The 18,888-nt window shown below is 48.0% G+C and overlaps 5 protein-coding genes across 5 annotated transcripts; 3 read left to right on the plus strand and 2 right to left on the minus strand.

Moving 5' to 3' along the window:
* Positions 1-1,671: 1,671 nt before the first annotated feature.
* On the plus strand, positions 1,672-8,651 carry BDBG_04070 (anucleate primary sterigmata protein A). Its single transcript, XM_002625155.2, has 3 exons — positions 1,672-3,213; positions 3,336-7,470; positions 7,566-8,651. The coding sequence occupies exons 1-3, from the start codon at positions 2,791-2,793 to the stop codon at positions 7,643-7,645; spliced, it is 4,638 nt and encodes a 1,545-aa protein (XP_002625201.1). The 5' UTR covers positions 1,672-2,790; the 3' UTR covers positions 7,646-8,651.
* BDBG_04071 (uncharacterized protein) lies at positions 7,874-9,434 on the minus strand. The gene has a single exon (XM_031721527.1). The coding sequence runs from the start codon at positions 9,172-9,174 to the stop codon at positions 8,830-8,832; it is 345 nt and encodes a 114-aa protein (XP_031578114.1). The 5' UTR covers positions 9,175-9,434; the 3' UTR covers positions 7,874-8,829.
* A 108-nt stretch (positions 9,435-9,542) lies between these two features.
* BDBG_04072 (uncharacterized protein) lies at positions 9,543-13,100 on the plus strand. The gene is made up of 6 exons (XM_002625157.2): positions 9,543-9,974; positions 10,064-10,119; positions 10,254-10,513; positions 10,609-11,173; positions 11,278-12,109; positions 12,215-13,100. The coding sequence occupies exons 1-6, from the start codon at positions 9,852-9,854 to the stop codon at positions 12,323-12,325; spliced, it is 1,947 nt and encodes a 648-aa protein (XP_002625203.1). The 5' UTR covers positions 9,543-9,851; the 3' UTR covers positions 12,326-13,100.
* Positions 13,101-13,132: 32 nt separating this feature from the next.
* Positions 13,133-16,099, plus strand: BDBG_04073 (uncharacterized protein). Its single transcript, XM_031721528.1, has 3 exons — positions 13,133-13,989; positions 14,695-14,811; positions 15,114-16,099. The coding sequence occupies exons 1-3, from the start codon at positions 13,905-13,907 to the stop codon at positions 15,803-15,805; spliced, it is 894 nt and encodes a 297-aa protein (XP_031578115.1). The 5' UTR covers positions 13,133-13,904; the 3' UTR covers positions 15,806-16,099.
* Positions 15,112-18,512, minus strand: BDBG_04074 (uncharacterized protein). Its single transcript, XM_002625159.2, has 2 exons — positions 15,964-18,512; positions 15,112-15,560 (listed from the first exon to the last, which is right to left on the minus strand). Exon 1 carries the CDS (start codon positions 18,172-18,174, stop codon positions 16,306-16,308), a length of 1,869 nt encoding a protein of 622 aa, XP_002625205.1. The 5' UTR covers positions 18,175-18,512; the 3' UTR covers positions 15,112-15,560; positions 15,964-16,305.
* Positions 18,513-18,888: the final 376 nt, after the last annotated feature.

Raw genomic sequence — 18,888 nt, forward strand, 5'->3', positions numbered from 1 at the left:
TTCTGGCTGAAAAAACTTGATAAGGGCACTCGAAATGCGTGGAGGCCGTGTTTATTTCAGATAATGTGTGAAGAGGGAAAATAGAACCGGTCTTTGTTGAAAAGAGAAGGGAAATTTCAGGGCAGAGTGCTTTCAGTCTAGTCAAGACCTACTTTCCACAAGCCAGAGACCACATAATAATGGAGGCTATATTTTGATAGTAGAAAATTGCTGTAGATGCCACAGTCTCTTAACACTCAAGAGAATAGCTTCAGCTAGATCTGCGAGACCACTTGCTGACTTTGTGCACTGGGATCAAGTACACGAGTTTGAGCCATTCGATGTTGAGGAAAGAGGTGATATGAAACTCCTGTGTAATAAGTGTGCTCGGTTTTGTCATCTGGCAGCTGAAACTGGCTGGCAAGGGGGAAATGGAGGAAGCATTGCTTAGTAGGGAACGCGGCTGCGGACTGTATAATTAGCTTAGTGAATGGCCTCTATTACATTACAAATTAGTAACCTATGAATAACTAATGTATGTAGAACAACATATTTTATACAGATGTACTAATATGATTTAGAAAAGTACGTTACTTGATGTATTTATCAAATACAAATTGAAGTTGAAATTTTTTCCATTCAACTCAAATGGTGCTATGCTTCTAAATCTTGATGTTCTTCAATAATCAGTCAGTGTACAGAGTAGACAGTTCTCACTTGTGTATCTGATGAGAGCTTGGGGTCAACACTGATAATGATAAAATGCCTCCATGTCCTGTGTTATGTAGTAGAGGTACAGCACAGATCCAAGGTAGTTGACTGATTCCAGAAGCACTGAATGCAATTGGCTAATTGGAATGATTATATAGTGTTAGCATACTTCTTGTCTGAAACTGTGAGCTCATCACCAGTCTTTCTTTGGTTTATCACACTGACCCTCTTTGTTGCTGTTGCTGCTGAAGAAGATCCAAATCAGACCTTACTGAGAAATCATGTTGTCAGTATCTGCAAGATGGAGACTGCAGGGCAGCAGAAACAATTGTGCAATCGCAGAGATTGAAGTACTGACTTAGAGGATTCCAGAGAAGAAATTCCTTGAAATAACCGGAAGAAGTTCAATATATGCATTTGAGAATAGCAGACACAGAGAGAGAGTCCCAGGATCAATATCCATCTTGAAACGACGATGAGTATTTATAGGCTGTCGATGCACCATTGAAAAACTGTCGCTCTAGGCGGCTCCCCCCAACTGACGCCTAGAGACTAGAGGTATTTTCGGATGGACATATCCATTGGCGATTCTTGTTTTCGAAGACAGGAGGAACAGGCAATAATAATAATAATGGTTGCTGGTAGCACTGTTGATCGACAGACAGTGTGTCAAACTCTGGCTCCGTGCTGATTGATCTGGGGACTTTTTTATCGATAACTCCCAGCCCTCACTCCATGTGAATCGTATTGTTACAACTCACAGCGAAATTTTTTAAAAAAATGGTTCATAGTGCTGCTCCTGCTGCTGCTGCTGCTCATGCCGCGATAGTAACTTATTATTTTTTGTAGAGATAAATGACGTATTTCTACGGGCGGTAAACATTGTAGGTGCCCTTACGCTGTAATTGCCCCTAATCATAAGAAACGGACGAGATGGAAGCGTAATCAGAAGAATTAAGTCAAGAGCCAAAAAGTACTAAAAGAAGACTGAAACGTCCCACCGCCCCGGCCAAATAACGCGGAGCTTTTTCGCTGTCTTTTTTCCCCCTTCGTTTTCTTCTCTTTCTTTTTTTCTTCTGTTCCTCTCCCCATCCCCGCCTGATGAACACGGCCAGCAGGTCGTGGAAAAGAGAATCGCATATCCCAAACAGTTTTTTTTATATATTTCTTTTTTAAAAGAAGCTGTGTGCGTGGGTGATCAGTCATTCATTTAGTTTCTATTTTGTGTTTGTTGATTTCTTTTTTATTGAATTATTCTTGCCCACGGTCACTTATGATATTTATTCATTTTTCTCTTCGTTCTCGTAATCCCTAATGCTCCTCCTCTTCCAATAAGTATCTAGTCCCGTTTGTCTTCGTACGACGTGTCATTTGGTATTGATATTTTTCTTACAATTTTTCCCTGTTTTTTGTTATTTATTTATTTCCACCTCCATTTTGCCCGCGGGTGTGAGTGGAGAGAGTTGTCAGCGAGTTTCTGCCCAGTGTTGTACCCACGCCAAAACAAGCAAAACAAACGCGTTACTACATTGCCTAGCCCACCGCCCCGTCAACAAATCACCTCGCCCACGCCAACTCAGGACGCCACCATCCGGCCCTCTTCGCAATCCCATCGACGCAGAACGCTGCTCGGTGCATCCGACTGCTCTCCACCTTTGTCAGACATCGCAGTCCCAGCGTCAGGAATAGGGTCCTACTTTGGGTACAATACAGGGCTCAGCAGGGTCAGGGGTAACCAACCGCCTATCTCTCTCGTTTTATCTCCCACCCCTTCTTCAACCCCACGTCAATTGTGCTGCTCTGTGGTCTATCATCGCGGGAGGAGAGCTTGCTTCGTCTCCCACGTAAGCGGTGATAGCGAGATGTGGTTGCACGTCTAAACGACCAGAGAATCGAAAATCGAAAGCGAACGAAACCACGGGGAAGCAGAGAAGCGACAACTTTGGAACCATATCTATTCATAAAACTGGTTGTAGCGTGGTTTCTCTTTGATTTTAACCTCCGCCATCTGATGAGGGGCCCGTAGGCCACGTTTGCCAACCAACAGTAGCAACCTCTGTCACCGTCACCCGTCCGGGTGCAGCAGATCCTCTCTCCTCCATGGATGACCCGTTCGTCTCCAACTCCGGTTCAACCGGAGTGTTTGCCCAGCAACAGCAACGCGAATCGCACCGATATTCCTCTTTTGGCTCACAGCTCTTTACGCTCAATGCATCCTCACCGTCACAGGTGAAGCGTGCGCTCGAAGCCCATCTGGCAGAGACCGAACGCAGGTTGGAGGATGCTTCGAAACTAGGCACTGCGCTGGTGCAGCAGCAGAGGGAACTTTCGGACAAATTGAAGGAGATTGAACATCGGCAGGATGAGGGCGAAATCGGACCAGAGTTGCGGAGGAAGCTGGCGGAGTTAGAGAGGGAATATAATGATATTGGTCGGGAGGCTGCTCGTGCATCATTAGGCCCTAAGCCTCGGCTTGTTGCTACTGATGAGGATGGGCAGACCACCCCTTCATTTGATGGTCGGGTAAGTACTTCGTCTACTCTTGGAACTAGTTGATATTTTCCGCTCATATAAATGTTTTGTTTTTGGTGAGTTTTTGATTTTAATTTATGCATCTTTCGCCATTTTTTGTTATACATATACAGCATCCTGCCAGCCCCGCCGTACTCTCCAGCCAGGCCACTAGCTCGCCTACAAAGATTACTGTGCCGTCCAGAAGACAGCGGAATCAACAATCCAGTCGAGTCCACGACATCGAATTTGCGACGGAGATTAGTACATCTTTGCTCGCCCAAGTCCGCCAATTGCAGGGGCTTCTTGTAGAGCGGGAGGAAACTATAAAGTCCATCAATCTAGAGAAGTCCAGGCTTGAACTAGAAGCAGAAGCTTATACACAGCGCCTGCGCGCTCTTGATGATAACGAACAGCGTTACAAGGATGAGAATTGGAGGCTCGAAACGCAGACACAGGAACTGCTTGCCGCCGCTAAGGAAGCTGCTGTGAGGGAGGAAAAGTTGCGAGCAAGTTTGAATGCCGCCAATGTAGAGAAAACCAAAACGCAACGAAAGTTCGATGAGTTGAAGCAAGTCAACGAGAAGCTTATTGAGGATAATACGGCTACACAGAAGAGCTACGATTCTGAGCTTCATATTCTTCGGAGGAATGTGCATGTTGGAGATACAGAACGGAACTCTCTTCAGCAGAAAGTCGAAGAACTCACTAACCAAAACCAAGAGCTAGCCAAGGCTGTCGCTGCCAAACTTCGACAGCATGAGGCAGAGGGCGCCAGGGTCGTAGCTCCAGCGGGTAAGGATGATGAATCGGACGGTACCACTCCAGAAAATTCACCCCCTCCGTCTCCAAATAAGGCTACTCCGCGACATGGACATTTGGAATCTGAGACGCTGAAAAGCTCTCTACACCACGCTCACCGCATGATCCAGAATCTGAAGAGCAATATCCATCGTGAAAAGACTGAAAAGATTGAACTCAAGCGCATGCTCCAGGAGGCCCGAGATGAGATTGAACAGCGACGTGTGGAGACGGCTGCTCCGTCCAGCGCCAACAAACGCCAGAAGGGGAGACAAGATGTATTCAAAAAGCCTCCCCGGCCAGAAATGCTTGGTGCCAGGCGCGGCTTTGCCGAAATTGAAATCGAAGAACCTGATTGGGAGGACCATACCGTTGAAGCAAGTCCCACGAGGAAACCGAAACCGCAAGGCAGATTCAACCCGTTCCCATCATCTGGCCACTCTCGCACTCAATCCGCCGATACAAGTGACGCTTACCAAACCGCTAACGAAACGGAGGACGCCTTCGAGACTGCCAATGAGCGGGAAAACGCCACTGAGAGCGATGCCTTCCAGACCGTTGCTGAAAGCTTGGTTGGAGATACAACTGAAGAGGAGCTGACCGAAACCGAAAGCCGTTCAGGGCCTGCGACAACCGTCAGGAGTAAGAAGCCTCTGAGGCTAACCACCGCGAGGCCTGGCGATCGAACATCTTTCATGAGCACAGCATCGACATCAGACGACGAATTTGACGACAATGATTCGCGTACACCCGTTAGGATGCAACCTCAACGCTACAGACTAAAGATGCAACGTGGTCGCCGTGGGCGAGCTTCTGGAGATGTTGACATGGCACCCGAGAGTGGCAGCCTGAGCACGAGAAATTCTCCCGCTACTAGTTTCTCGCAAGGACACCCTCCAATCATACCATCTGGACAGAGTCTTTTTGCGGAACTGGAAGAACTTAATGGACCGGACAGCGGTAGCGACTTCGGAACGCCTCGTCGTTCAACTACAGTATCTCAGACCTCGACACCAAATATTTCTCGATTCATCGACCAACGACGCCCGTCTGAGGTACCTAGCATATACTCTGTAACCAGGGTAATGGTAGATTCTGGAATGATGACAGAACCGTGGGAAGCTGCTCAACCGGCGCACGATGTCGTCGTTCCCTCAACGCCCACAGAACCAGAGGCTGTCCACTCCGATTCGATCATCGCTGCTGAGCCACAGGGTCCAGCGGAATTGGTCGACTCTGCCACACAGTACACCCCGCAAAAAGAATCTGCTATTGGCACCAGTGATCTCCCAATTACTCTGGATACTCCGCCTAAGACAATATGGGATGGACCTATCACCGAAAAGCACCATCAGAACCAACCTGAGCTGGAAGAACCCCCAGCTTTGGCTAGGCCGGCTCCCTTGGAATTGTGCATCTCGCCGATTGTATCCGAAGCAACCGCACCCGTTGCTCCTACTGTTGAAAACGTAGAACAGCGGCCGCAATCCACTCCTAAATTAAATATCTCCGCAATTGCTTATGAGGAAACTCACCCTGTAGCTGTTCCTGCGAAGGCCACCTTGCCACCCAAACACTTGGAACTTGTGCTTTCGCCGATCCATACTGAGACAACTGAACCATTGCAGCCAACATCGCCAGAAGTTACTGAGAAGCCAAGCCTGCAGCTTCAGATTTCGTCGATTTTCACGGAAGAAACCGAGCCAGTGGAACCTCAACCAGCGCAAACCCAACCATTGGGTGGGGCGGTAGCACAGCCCAGCCTATTCCAAAAGCATGATGTTGACGATGTTGAAGCGTTACCCGAAAGACCCAATACTGCGGTGCATATCAACGGAGTTACGGAACATTACAATGTCGGTTTCAAATCAGTGGATGTCGGCACTGACCCCATTTGTCCTATTTATCCACCAGCCGACGAGCCTGTGCAACAGATCGATATCAAAGAAAATAAAGATATTCCACCGCCATTTGCCAACAATGCTTTCAGTGAAATTGTCCACAGCTTTGTTGCACCGCAGTCTCCATCACCCGTCCCACAGATTCAGGTTGCGACTACTGAGCATGCAGCCCAGACAATACTTACGGCAATCCAGATCGATATGCTTCTTTTGGAGCGCTCCTCTCGTGAACGTGCTCCTTCTGTGGGAACTGACTCACATGACAAACCATTGCAACATTCTGCCCTCGTCGACAGAGCTCCCGGCTCTCCCTCTACACCCAAGGCGAGGCCTGTACATACAACACTAAAGGATTCGTTCCAGTCTCCCCAAACTATTGTCAAACGCCCTGGAAGTGCTAGCAGCCAACGACGCGGTTCAGTGACGGCCATTCCCCCATTGCCCTCTGATCATAAACAAGCTATTGCTGCTGCAACCCAACGGCTATCCTTAGAAGCCCCTGCTCCTAGAACGATGGGACCGCCACTCGCCCCTGCTTCTGCCTATCGCACGAACGCCCAAACTCGTCCTCGTACTCCGAATGAGCAAGCTTCAAGTCTCAAGGATGGTGTCACGTCCCGTGTTCATACTCGACGCAGTAGTCAAATATCGCGCCGCTCATCAGCGTCCTCCTTCGCGTCAGAGCTTGATGTACGGTTCAACATTGGTAAATCGGGATACCCTTTCGAGTCTGGTACCGATCCCCGTATGATCCAAGCGATTACCCAGACCATGATCGGCGAGTTCCTTTGGAAATACACGCGTAGGACTGGGCGATCTGATGTATCAAGCAGTAATCGCCATCAACGGTATTTCTGGGTCCACCCGTACACTCGAACTTTGTACTGGAGCGACCAGGACCCGCAGGCAGCAGGGAAATCACAACACAAGGCAAAGAGTGTCGCAATTGAAGCCGTTCGCGTCGTCAATGATGATAACCCATACCCTCCTGGATTGCACCGCAAAAGTCTGGAGATCGTGACTCCCGGCCGTGTCGTAAAGTTCACCGCGTCGACAAGCCAAAGGCATGAAACGTGGTATAATGCACTGTCATATCTCCTTTTGAGAACTGCGGGCGAAGAGGCGGCGGCGGAACGTCGCGATAACTTGAACTCTGACGACATCAACGAATTCAACCCAGAATTTAGATCAACGTCCCGCACGAGTAGATCGCGCATGTCCATTGCCTCCCGAACCAGCCGGAATGCACGAAGCTACTCAAAACATTATCCAGAGCCTACGCTAACCATTCGACATCCTGCGACACCTGGCCGTGTATCCCCTGCCTTATCCAACGAAGCGAACTCCGCCGCACGTCACGGTTCTGTATCCCGCCTTAGCACGATGTTTCGAAATTCGGGCGTGCAAGGGACGTTCTCGAGCCGGCGGAGTAGGTATGGGCACGCTAGGGCGAGTATGGATAGCACCGCCGCTGCGGAGCGGGATAGCGCGGAAGATTTGAGACAGGTTATTGAACAACAGGAGATGGAAGCTGATCGGTTGGAGAATGTGCGGGCGTGTTGCGATGGTAAATATTTACATTGCTCAGTTTTTTCCCTTCTATCATTAGAAATTTTGAAAAGTCGTGCATGTAGCTAATCTTTTCGATTTTCTTCATTTTAGGCAAGCATGATGTTAGCTCCCTATCAAGGACAAGCAGATATAGTTCCAAGGCCAGCCCCAACCCGCACAAGCACGGATAGCTCGTTTATATCACCCATCACTCCGACATTAGACCAGTTGGCTTCCTCTCCAGCAAGGATAAAAGCCTGTCCTATCTTCCTACACGCCTGACGAATTTCCTTGTCGGTATAATACTCTTCATTTCCCCATTTTGGCTGGTGCATAATTTTTCGTTTTCTGTCACCTCGTCCTCCTTTTTCCTTTTCGCGGTATCGGGTTACAGAAATTTCTGGAGGGGAATCCACGTCTTAACTTTTAAATGGATAGATTTATTTGACATGGGTTCTTTTTGCCTTGTTTTACAATACCACCCAGGACACCGACAAAAAGGAATATTGGTATACAAATTGAATCTGTCCCCGCTCCCGCCCCCGTCCCCGGCCCAGCAGGCGCAAACTCTCAGCTCTTATTCGTCGTGGTTTTCTCTCTGTTTTCCTTTTCCTTTTCCTTTGCTATCTCTTTTTGAACCTAGGCCCCCTTATACTGTTGCATAGGTTCCCGTTTGCTATATCTTTATATAATATCGTCGTTTTTTATCTTCTCCCTGCCCTTCGCTCTCACCACTACCCGGGTATAATCACCCGCGAAACTATTCACTTTTCCTTGATTTTTCCTTTGTCTATATTACCATGTTCTCGTGCCCGCCCCTATAGCTCTTCTCCTTGTCTTTTCCTCCCGGATCACTAAATAGCTACTACTATTGAAACAATCCAATAACGAGTTCCATCGCGCCCTGCCTGTTTTCTGATTTTTATTTTCTCTTTTGTTTATTTTCCTTTATTTTCTAAATATTTTGTTTTCAGGAATGAGATAACTTCCAACCCCCTTTTTTCCTTTTTTTCCTTCTTGTCCTTTTTGTTCCTAGTGTCACTTTAATGAGAAGCTAATCATATACTGTTTCCCCCCCTTCTTCTTGAGGGAGGGAGCTGTAAGCCTTTTTTTTTCCCCTTTTTTTGGCTATCATTTTGTGAATTACGTTGGTATTAAGTAATTGGTCGTAAGTTGAATATGAAATGCTTCTGGAACATGCTCACGTGAATTTGAAGTGATGGAAAAATTTTGGAACGGTTTCAGGGACAAAAAGTTTAACGGCGATAAGAATCCCCGCTTTTTCTTGGCAGGAATCTGTAGGGAACGGCAAATATGTTGGAAGAACCTTGGATAGCGAGGAAGGAGGAAAACAATTATCCTTTATTTTAGATTGTTATTTTTTGAAGAGAGAACGGCGCCATACGGCCCCATCCACGTCCACTAAGAATTGGAGCAAGCGGGGCTCCACGCTCTCCAGTTTTTCGACGCGGCGACGGTGTCGATGCTTGGTGTGCTTGTCGCTGCTTGATTGCGTGGCTGATGGGGTCGATGTTCGGAGTGGGTTACAGGTGGTGAGCCAGTAGGGAGCCAGCCCGCTTGAACTTCTCGTCTGTGGGCAAATGAGAGCGGGAATGTTGTTCGGTGATGGTTGGTGGTTGGCGTGGTTTGGTTGGCTCTGGATCGTCATGGGTTCGTGGAGCAAACAGGGGAGAGCGAGCCTTGTATGGAGCACATACATAAGCTTGTTTTGGCGGCGGGTTAAGCGGCCGGGGAGGGAGGAAGAGGAGAGGAGAGGACTGGACTGTCATGTCACGCAAGTGGGTTTTCTTTTTCTCTTTCTTATTTTCTTTTATAATATATTTCTTTTTCTTTTTCTTTTCTCCTATTGACTTGTCTTTCGTTTGGTGTGGTGATAGCGGGAAGGTTTAATATTTAATACTAAATATTTTGGTGAGAGGAGCGCATTTGTTTTAATGGTTAAAAATTTCTGGAGTTATAGACGGATAGGATATACTTAATGCGCCGAATAGTAAATAGGGTTCGTTGTTGCGCGCGCCCGGGAAGATATTTAGCATCAAATAAATATACCAGCGCTCCCCAACACAACTCTACTCTCTTTTGGAAACATTTTTTGCGCTGTCCGTACATCGCATTGTATTCCACCAATGATCAACGCCAGTTTTCAGCTAATTGACCTGGTTCTGGCGTTCCCGTAGCTTGATTGACATCGTCCTGCCCGAGTAATAAAATAAGGTTATCTCAACCTTCTCGCAGCCATCTCACACCCTCAATCTTTCACTCCCACTCCCTCTTCTACCTCTCAGTAACATACACAGAAAGTCACCCCACCCTCGTTTGTCAATCGCTTTCAAAAGCCTGAATCTGCCTCTCAAGCATGCATGCCTCCCATGAGCCATGAGAGCTATCAACAAGATTCTGCTGCAGAGATCTTTTCGGCGCGCTGTGCTATTGCTTGTCCTGCTGTGTACCCTAGTCTTTGCAGCGCTCGCCCTACGCCAGAAGCTTCATCAACCAAAAGTACTCACTCTCTCCCTCCTTCTAGAGGTTCATTCCTTGCTTTTTTCTGAACGAGAGAATAAGCTAATGCGTTTTCGCTTTGATAATAGAGACAGTTCCCTGTCCCGCAAGAACAATATGCCGCGGAGGCGAGCCAGTACCCCAGGTCCGTTCTTTTTAATATCTAGATCTACCTACATCATATCCTTGGGTATATATTATATATCGCTTATACCAAAGCGGTCGGTGTACTGATACTGACTCTGAATTGCCTTATTTTAATTCTTTCGCTCCCCACAGTGCATTCAGGAACTTTGTCTCAACTTTATCCCATCTCACCACTCCAGAACACTACAACCACTCAGAAGTCTTAGATGACCCTCGCTTCGGAGCCCAGCGTGGGCCTAAGATTCCTAAAATATACCGTCCTTACCCAAATTATGAGAGTGCGCGCTGGAAAAGTTCGCATCGTGGCAGATATACCCCATGTGACGGGCCAAGGGGGAAGCCCATATCACAGAATCTTGATGACCAGGTGGGGTGTTATGTGGGTGATCTAGGTATATATATTATTATATTCAAAGAATTCCCTGTTCTGCTATACTCTATTCTTGCAGGCTAACTACCGGTTCTGCCGAAAAAACCAAAAATAAAGGATTCCCCAAACCCATGTTTGGCTCTCATGAGGCTATAGGATTGAATGGAGATATATTCTTCGACCGCTACACAAGATACGGGGCATATGGCTATGGGGAGAATGATACGTTTGTTAACAATTGGAAGAAACCGTCCAGGGTTAAATGGGGCCAGGTAAACTGGGAGAAACTACAAGAGCAATGCTTCTTGAGAAACGTAGACAGATTCTCGACCGAGGAGGGGCTGCTTGCACATTTACCGCGGGATTCCCCGCGACGCCAGATCGCGCCGGAGGCCCGTACGGCTGTTCTCCTCCGCTCATATGTTGGGAAGGAGTATTCCGATAATGATATGCAAACTATCCGGTCATTGATTTCGGAGCTGTCGTTGCAGTCTGGGGGCGAGTATACGGTTATCCTGCTGTTGCATGTCAAGGATGAGGAAATCGAGATTGAGAAGGCCGATATATACCAGCAAGTTGTGCGGGAGAATGTGCCCAAGGAATTCTGGGGTATGACTGTTCTATGGAATGCCCCTACCGTGTCAAAGCGTTACCCACACCTTGTCAAGATGGAACTTACCGAGTACGTTTTATATCCCACCTTTTTTTGCCCCTGTTCATACGTGTATTCACCTCAAAGGAGGAAGGAAAAAAAGGCCCAGTGATTCCTAACCAATACATATACAGCGTCCACCGTGCCCAATGGCACTCCGTCCAATACTTCGCCCTTACCCACCCACAATACGAATTCATCTGGAACTGGGAACTCGACTCCCGCTTCACTGGCCACCACTACGAATTGGCTGACAAAATCGCCTCTTTTGCCCGCTCCCAACCGCGTAGGGGCCTCTGGGAGCGGAACGCCCGCTTCTACATCCCCGCCCTACACGGCAGCTACAACTACGGCTTCCGCAACTTCGTGCAGCGCTTCGAAAACGAAGCCGTGTGGGGTCCTCTGCCCATCAACCACGAACACCTGCGGCCCATCGGCCCCGTCCCGGCCGTACCCTCACCCGACCAAGACACAGAGTACCGATGGGGCGTCGGCGAGGATGCAGATTACATCGGCTTCCTCCCCATCTTCCACCCCATCGGCACGGAATGGGTCATCCGCAACGAAGTCTACGGCTACCTAGGAGAAAACACGCCGCGGCGCGCGTCGCTAATCACGCACTCGCGCTTATCCAGACGCCTGCTCCTCGCGATGGATCGGGAGAATATGTTCGGCCGACACATGTCCTCGGAACTATTCCCCGTCTCCACAGCGTTGCTGCATGGTTTTAAAGCTGTCGCGGCACCGCATCCCATCTACTCTGATAAAGATTTACCGACCAATCGTACGGATCGGTGGTTTAACCCGGGCGTCAATGGGCGGGCAGGTAGTTCTAAGGATAGCCCCTTTGGGTGGAAGAGGGAGGCGAGGTTTCTGGATGTGTCATGGTATTATCGGGCGAATTTGGCGGGGAGGTTGTATTGGAATTTCTTGGGGTGGAGCAAGGGTCGGACGGGGGGTCGATTTGTGAGTAGCTTTTTTTTCCCTTCCTTACACACATGGGAGAAAGTGGTCTGAAATTTAGTTTAATCGTCTGTGTGCTAACCAATAACCCCGCCGTTTCCCCTGTAGTACGAATTCCGACACGGACGCCATATACTTCCGTCCATACTTTTCCATCCCGTCAAAGACGTTTACGCAGATGCGAACAGTATGGGATATGACTTTGATTTCCAGCATTGAGCCCGGGGCTTTTAGTTGGTGTTTATGATGACGTTTCCGAAGTCAAGGGAAGTTATATTTCCCTCCCCAATTTTATTCCTGGTCTGGTGGTGTGAGAAGAGTACGGGTGACCCGGTTTGAGATGGGATTTGTATATCTTTTTATTAACACTTCTTTGTTTTTATTTTCCGTTCATTGTATATATTCCCTTTCTGTTTTTTTTTCCCCGCTCCCTTTTAATTCTGCATCCCGTCAACCATCATTCTCCGCCCCCCCGACCCAAAATACTGCTTCCCGTTACTGCCTACGGTCCAGTCCGCTTTATGTCCGTTTTCAATTTACATGTTTAAATTCCTGTGAGTATAGATTAGAGGGAACAGGGTGTTGTTGCTTTACTTTTTTCTTTTTCTTTTTCTTTTTCTTTTTCTTTGCTTTTTTCTTATTCGTTTAATGTTGCCTAGTTCTTACTTCTTCTACCCCATTTGTCCGTTGATATTTTAAATGTGTTTACTTACATAGTACATGCTACTTGCGACGACCTCATCTGGTGATTTTGATTTTTTATACATTGTGCATATGGAATACAGACGGAGTTCTCACTGATATACCTCTTCCTCTCGTCTTTTTGTCCCTATTTTCTCTGCTTCTTTTTTCCGTTAGAATATCTTATTAGTTAATCGGAGAAGAAGGAAGACAGGCATAATTTTTTTCTTCCCCGTTTTGTTCCTTGTCCATTATTTTACGCATATATATCTGTTATGGAACATAATTTCAACTGGGAACACTTTGTATGACATGAAATAACGAAAGCAACCAGTATATCATTTCCAGAGCCGAATTTCGGCCAGTCTCCGCCTCGGCATATGCTCGGCAACCCGAGAAAGACCTCCTCTCAAATTCAGGGTCACGTGACTTCCTCCTTTTGCATCTCTCTCCGTGTTCATGCTGCTGCTGGGTTTAATTATTGCCATATAAGGTTATTTTTCCAGCTTGTTCTTATCTGGTTTTTATTACCTCCCTGCCGTTCGCCCAATTTGATACATTGCGCTGCTTTAATCATTATTATTAGTTATATAAGATACACGTGCGGCATTTTGCGTTCTACGGCAGTTGACAACACGCGCGTCTGGCGCGTAATTGAGATAGGGTGAGATAAGAGAGACCTCACAGGGTAGCCTTGGTTTGTTTTTGAAAAAGGGCTCAACTAGCCAAAGCTCGCTTTTTTTCTGGATTGCTGGAGCCAGGAGCGCAGCGGAGGAGAGCAGAGCGGAGTGGGGAAGAACTACTTAGTACTTTACAAGTACTTCTTACAAACTATCGAACGGGAGAAAGCCATCCCCCATCTTCTCTTCTCCATCTCTTTCCAACCAACTTCAAGAATACTCCCTCCTGTATTTTAGCACAGCACGGCGGGCAGAGAGCAGGACGGAAAGCTCTGGTATCATTGAGCGGAAGGTTACTTTATACCATACCGAACCAAGCTATCCAGGCTTGCTTGCTAGTTCTATTCAGTCTAGAGCTGCTTTTTTGTTTTCGTTTCTTGCGATTCGGTTGATATATACATATATACGGATATATATCTATATACCGAACAGAAACAATGGCATCTAACGGCCCGCCTACCTTCTCCGAGCGCGTGGAGAGCATAGTTGAACCAGGCAAGTTGCTTGTGGGATCTGCGTATCGTGAGTGTTGACCTTTTCCTTTTTTTTTTTTTTTTTTTTCATTTTTTTTTTCCTTATCGTTTCCATATTCTCTTCTTTTAGTTCCGCACCTGCTCTGCATCGCATCTTTCTTCGCTGTGGTTTTTCTTTCTTAGATTCCCACATCTTTGTCCTGGATCCTCCTTTTCCAAGCGTGCATGAGGTTATGATTTCGCCTCCGGAAAAAAAAGGGGGGGGGATTGAGTTCCTCCTCCCACCTCCTTCGTCTTTATTTCCCCCTACCTCCCCGTCCTCATATGCACAAATATTGAATGTGGCTATGCTTTCTTTCTTATGATACCCCTGGATCTACATGATATGATATGAAACTTGAGTTTTGGATGCATCGTTATGTGGCCGACAGAATGGTCCTCTGCATGCACATATCTGCTCCGTACGCCCAATCTCTATAGCCGCTGTCTCTGTCCCTATCTCTTCCCACCTCCTACCTGCTGCACCATCATTAGCTCTCATGCCAGTTTCGTATACAACAATATAAACTGTAACTGCCATCCTTACCTTCACTACTCTTTGATCCATGTACAACACACATACACACGCACACACCTTTCTCTCCAAACAAGGGAAATTCACAGCGCTAACTAGATCTTCCTCACCTGAGGCCGTCGCCTCCCGCGCCGGGAGTGCTCACGGGTTCTAGATTTCCCCCTTTTGTGTCCCTCACAGAATTTACAGTTGTCTTGCTAGAGACAGTCTTCAGAAGGGGGGAGGTTTTAGCTCCGATATTTCGCCTGCAGCAGGTGCGCGATGAGGCGTTTTCGAGGTTTTGGATTAATATTTCAGGTTCGTTTTCTTCTTCTTCTCTGACATCTATTTTCTTTTCGTTTTCAGTTTTGTTATATCAAAAATTAAGAGCATTTGGGGCCGTGTTTGGCGTATGTTATGTGCGACGTTTTGAAGTGGATATGAAGGGGGCGATTCGGGATCAGATTGGTTATCTTTTCCTGGTATTGCCTCTGGCATGGGTTGGGGGTGGGGGTGGGGGTGGGAGGGGGGGGATGGATGAACCGTATGCCGCATGGATGGCTTCATGGGAAAAACAAAAGACAAGAGAATCTAACTAACACAACACCAAACCCACATAGGCGCCCGCGACCCCGTCGAAGCCCCCCGCGTCGGCTCATCAGCCCTGATTCCGCCCCTCCTCGCCACAGCCGACGGCATCGTCCTCGACATCGGTCCAGGAACCGGCACGCAAACGCCCCTCTTCACCAACTCAAACCTAATCCGCATGTACGGCGCCGAGCCCTGCCAGGGCCTGCACAAGGATCTCATGGCGAAGATCGAGGCGTGCGGGCTCGACGGGAAATATCAAATCCTGCCGTGTTCGGCGGAGCGGAAGGAGCTGTACCCTGCGCTGGGGAGGGAGGGGTTGTTGGCGGATACGGAGGCGTGGGTTATGGGAGGGGAGGAGGTGGGGGGGTTAGTGCAACGGGGCCAGGGGGTGTTTGATACGATTGTCTGTGTGAGAGTTTTGTGCTCTGTGCCTGACCAGCGGGGCACGGTGAGGGGGTTGTATGATTTGTTGAAACCTGGGGGGAAATTGGTTGTTTGTGAGCATGTGCGGAATGGATGGTCTATTTGCTGTGGGCGGATGAGGGGGCGGGAAGGGGCGAGTATTGTGGCGAGATTCATGCAGGTTGTTTATACGTTGCTGCGGTACGATTTTTTTACCTCCCCCTTACGCCGCATCCCAAATAGCAAGGGAATCGGGGAAGGTTGCGGAGGCGGCAAAGAAGGGGGGGTAAGAAAAGGTGGATGTTCAGAGGTGGTTTGAATGGTCGGTTCTGCCGTATGTGGCGGGGACGTTGGTGAAGAGGAGGGATGGATGAAGGGGTGGGATATAAAGGGTTTTGCGCGTTCTATTTATGGTTTTGTATAAAGTGTCGTATAGATAATTGTTGTACATAGGCACTTCGATAGAGGTGTACATACCTTAGGGCGTGGGATTCGCTTGCCATGATTCCGGACATAGACGATGAGAGGACCGCGTCCATACGATTTAATCAGATCACTCGACTAGCCATAGCTATGTATGTAAATTTCCATTGACTCAAGTTTAATCCCGTACTATTCCATTCCTCTATCTAATATATAATCAAATGCCAAAAAGACATAATCATGTATCATGTAATAATCAAATAAAAAAAAACATAAAACGGGACCGAAACCGCCCGTCTCGTCTACTGTTAGGCAGCTAGCATATAAAAAAACACACAGATGAGAAAACTGAAGAAATAAATGATAAGATTCATACTCCCCAACCTCTCAACCTCATCACCCACCAACACCAACCCTCTCCCCCTTCCGCTCCGGCTTCGCCCGCCCAGGCGGCCACCAATCAAACAAATCAAGCGCCTCCTCCGTCCACGGCCCCTGATCCTCCTCGTCGACATCTACACAAGTGGCAACGTGCTGGTTCCTCTTCGGGGCAAGGAGGCTCTGGCGGGTGCGTGGGGCCGTCTGTGCTGGTACTGCTGCTGTTGTACTAGACGTGGTTGTTCTTCCTAGGACAGTTGATGCGTCTGAGAGAGCCTTCTGGAGGGGTTTTGGTGGGGGAGGAGCCGCGGACTTTAGTTCAGGGGATGGTGGTGGTGGGTCGCTCCTTTCAGCCAGAGCGGGTTGCGTGGTGGGTAGGGGGAGCGGGAGCGGGAGGGTTTCGGATAGTTTTATTATTGTTGATTTGTGGGGGTGTATATGCTGAGCGGGTGGTGGGCGATGGGAGGAATTTTTAGTTTGGGGTAGTGATGGAATCCTATCTGAGTGGCTGCGAGTAAAGGGGCGGTGATGGGATTGAGGTCTGTCAGGGGATATCAAGGGAGGGTGTTCCGTAGTAGTGCTCGTAGTGGGGCCCGTGGTGGTTTGCGGTGTTTCAACCGCTGGGCTTGGAGAAGGATTTTCTGGCGCCTTCATTGTCGCAATAGGCGGTGCTTGTTGCTGGCAACTTGGCTTGAAGAACTGGTCTATGGGTTTCGTCCTTTGAGAGGATGGTAGTGCAGAATCCGATTCCTGCAGGGCACGTAGGGTTGAAGTTGATGGTATGAAGTGGATCGTACTATTTATCTCCGTTAAGGGAGACGTGAAGCCGGGGCCGGTAGGAGGGATATTTTCGATTTCAGCGGCTGGGTCTACGTCATCGATGAGTGATTGGGGTCGACTGTCTCTTTGCGTTCGTACTCTACTGCTCGGAGTCTCTGCTGAGCGTTGTTGAGGTCTGGGTGTTGGCCGTCGGCCTGCCTGTGCAGGGATTAAGTCCTTATACATTAGTTTCTTTCGAGGCTTTTCGATAGTCATCCTGAGCGTATTGACCGATCCAGTCTGGTTAGTCAAATCGATGGTGGTTTGCGATTTCGACCTGTCCCCATTTTTCGTAGTGTTGGGCGTCTCCCTCGACGAAGATTTGGATGATGTGGAGGCGCTGTTCAACGCCAAATCGCTTGCTGGCTTAAATGAGGCGAGTGAACTTGACACGGAGGAATATGATATGGAGTCACGAAGCCGGTGCTGTCGTGATGGCCTATCGAGATCTCTTCCCTGCTCACGGGTATTTACTCTCTGCCTCTTTGGAGCGCGTTCCGTAGCGTTGGTATCACATCTGTCGTCGGGACGAACGATGCAATGTCGTTCCTCATAAGGTGACCTTGACGGCAAGGCAGCCCTTCCAATTGGCGTTTTTCTGATACCCAACAGCTCGTTCAGCGACTTCAGCCGTCCCGACGAGTTCAGTGCCGCATTATTACTATTGATAGCAAACGCTAACCGAGAGGAGGCCTCTGGCGAGAACGCGTTTGCCGGATAGGTAGCAGACGCATGGCTCCTCTTCTCTAGTAGCTCTGTCAAGTCCGTCTGGGTCTTCTCCACACACTCGCCGACCTGCACGAGGACTCCTCGCTCCAGTTCCAATTCATCGCCGTCGTTCGGCTCCTCTCCTTCCCGCCAATGTAGATCACCCACGAAATTGTTTTGGGTATCATAAACCATCACCCGCTTGTTGAATGAATGAACACGGAGGAAGCCATCGTGCCACCGTTTTGCTTTGCGTCTGATGTCATGGGAGAATAGGCAACGGAACTTACTGACGGGGCCAGAGGTGTGAGGGGTCTTGGCCGTGGAGGTGGAGGTGGAAGGGAGGGCGGAGGAATTCATGATGCAGGAGGGAGCGGGAAGGCATCCTACGACGGAGTCATGACCATTGTCTAGCTGTATTATCTTCCTTCCTAGTCCACAGCAAACCGTCTACGAGCCTCAACTCATTCTTTTGCTTTAATGGTGTTGACGCGAGATGATTGGGAAGACGCGACGGGGCTGACTCAGCAGGCTCTTGGGGGGTTGCGTTGGTGTTGGGGTCCCGCGGTTGATCGGCCCTTCTACCAGCAGGCGCTGGTGGTGATTGAGCTCTTTTGCCCCAGTAGCCTACAGGTTATGAGACTGTTAAGCATGAGCCCTGCTATGATCAACATGCATGGATTTGATCTCAGAATGAACTTAAAATTTTTAAATAAATACTCTGAATATTTAATACTACTAAGAGACATTCTAGAAGTATACTCTAGAAGTCTCCTAAGCTCTAAAACTAAGTTGACTGAAAGAAGTCACTGAGAGAAGTACTGTACTCTGTAATAGCTAATCTAAGAGAGAATGTTAAGAGTTCTGTAGTTAATCAGCTCTTCTATCAGCAGGTACTGATAATAATTAAGCTCTTTTATTTCAGTAGTTTACAGATTATAAGACTATTAAGTATAAGTTCTACTATAGTTAATATAAATGAGTTAAATCTTAGAATAAACTTAAAAATTCTAAATAAATACTCTGAACATTTAACACTGTTAAGAGATATTCTAGAAATATACTTTAGAAGTC

This window comes from Blastomyces gilchristii (genome assembly GCF_000003855.2).
Source record: "Blastomyces gilchristii SLH14081 genomic scaffold supercont1.7, whole genome shotgun sequence".
Taxonomy (NCBI): Eukaryota; Fungi; Ascomycota; class Eurotiomycetes; order Onygenales; family Ajellomycetaceae; genus Blastomyces; species Blastomyces gilchristii.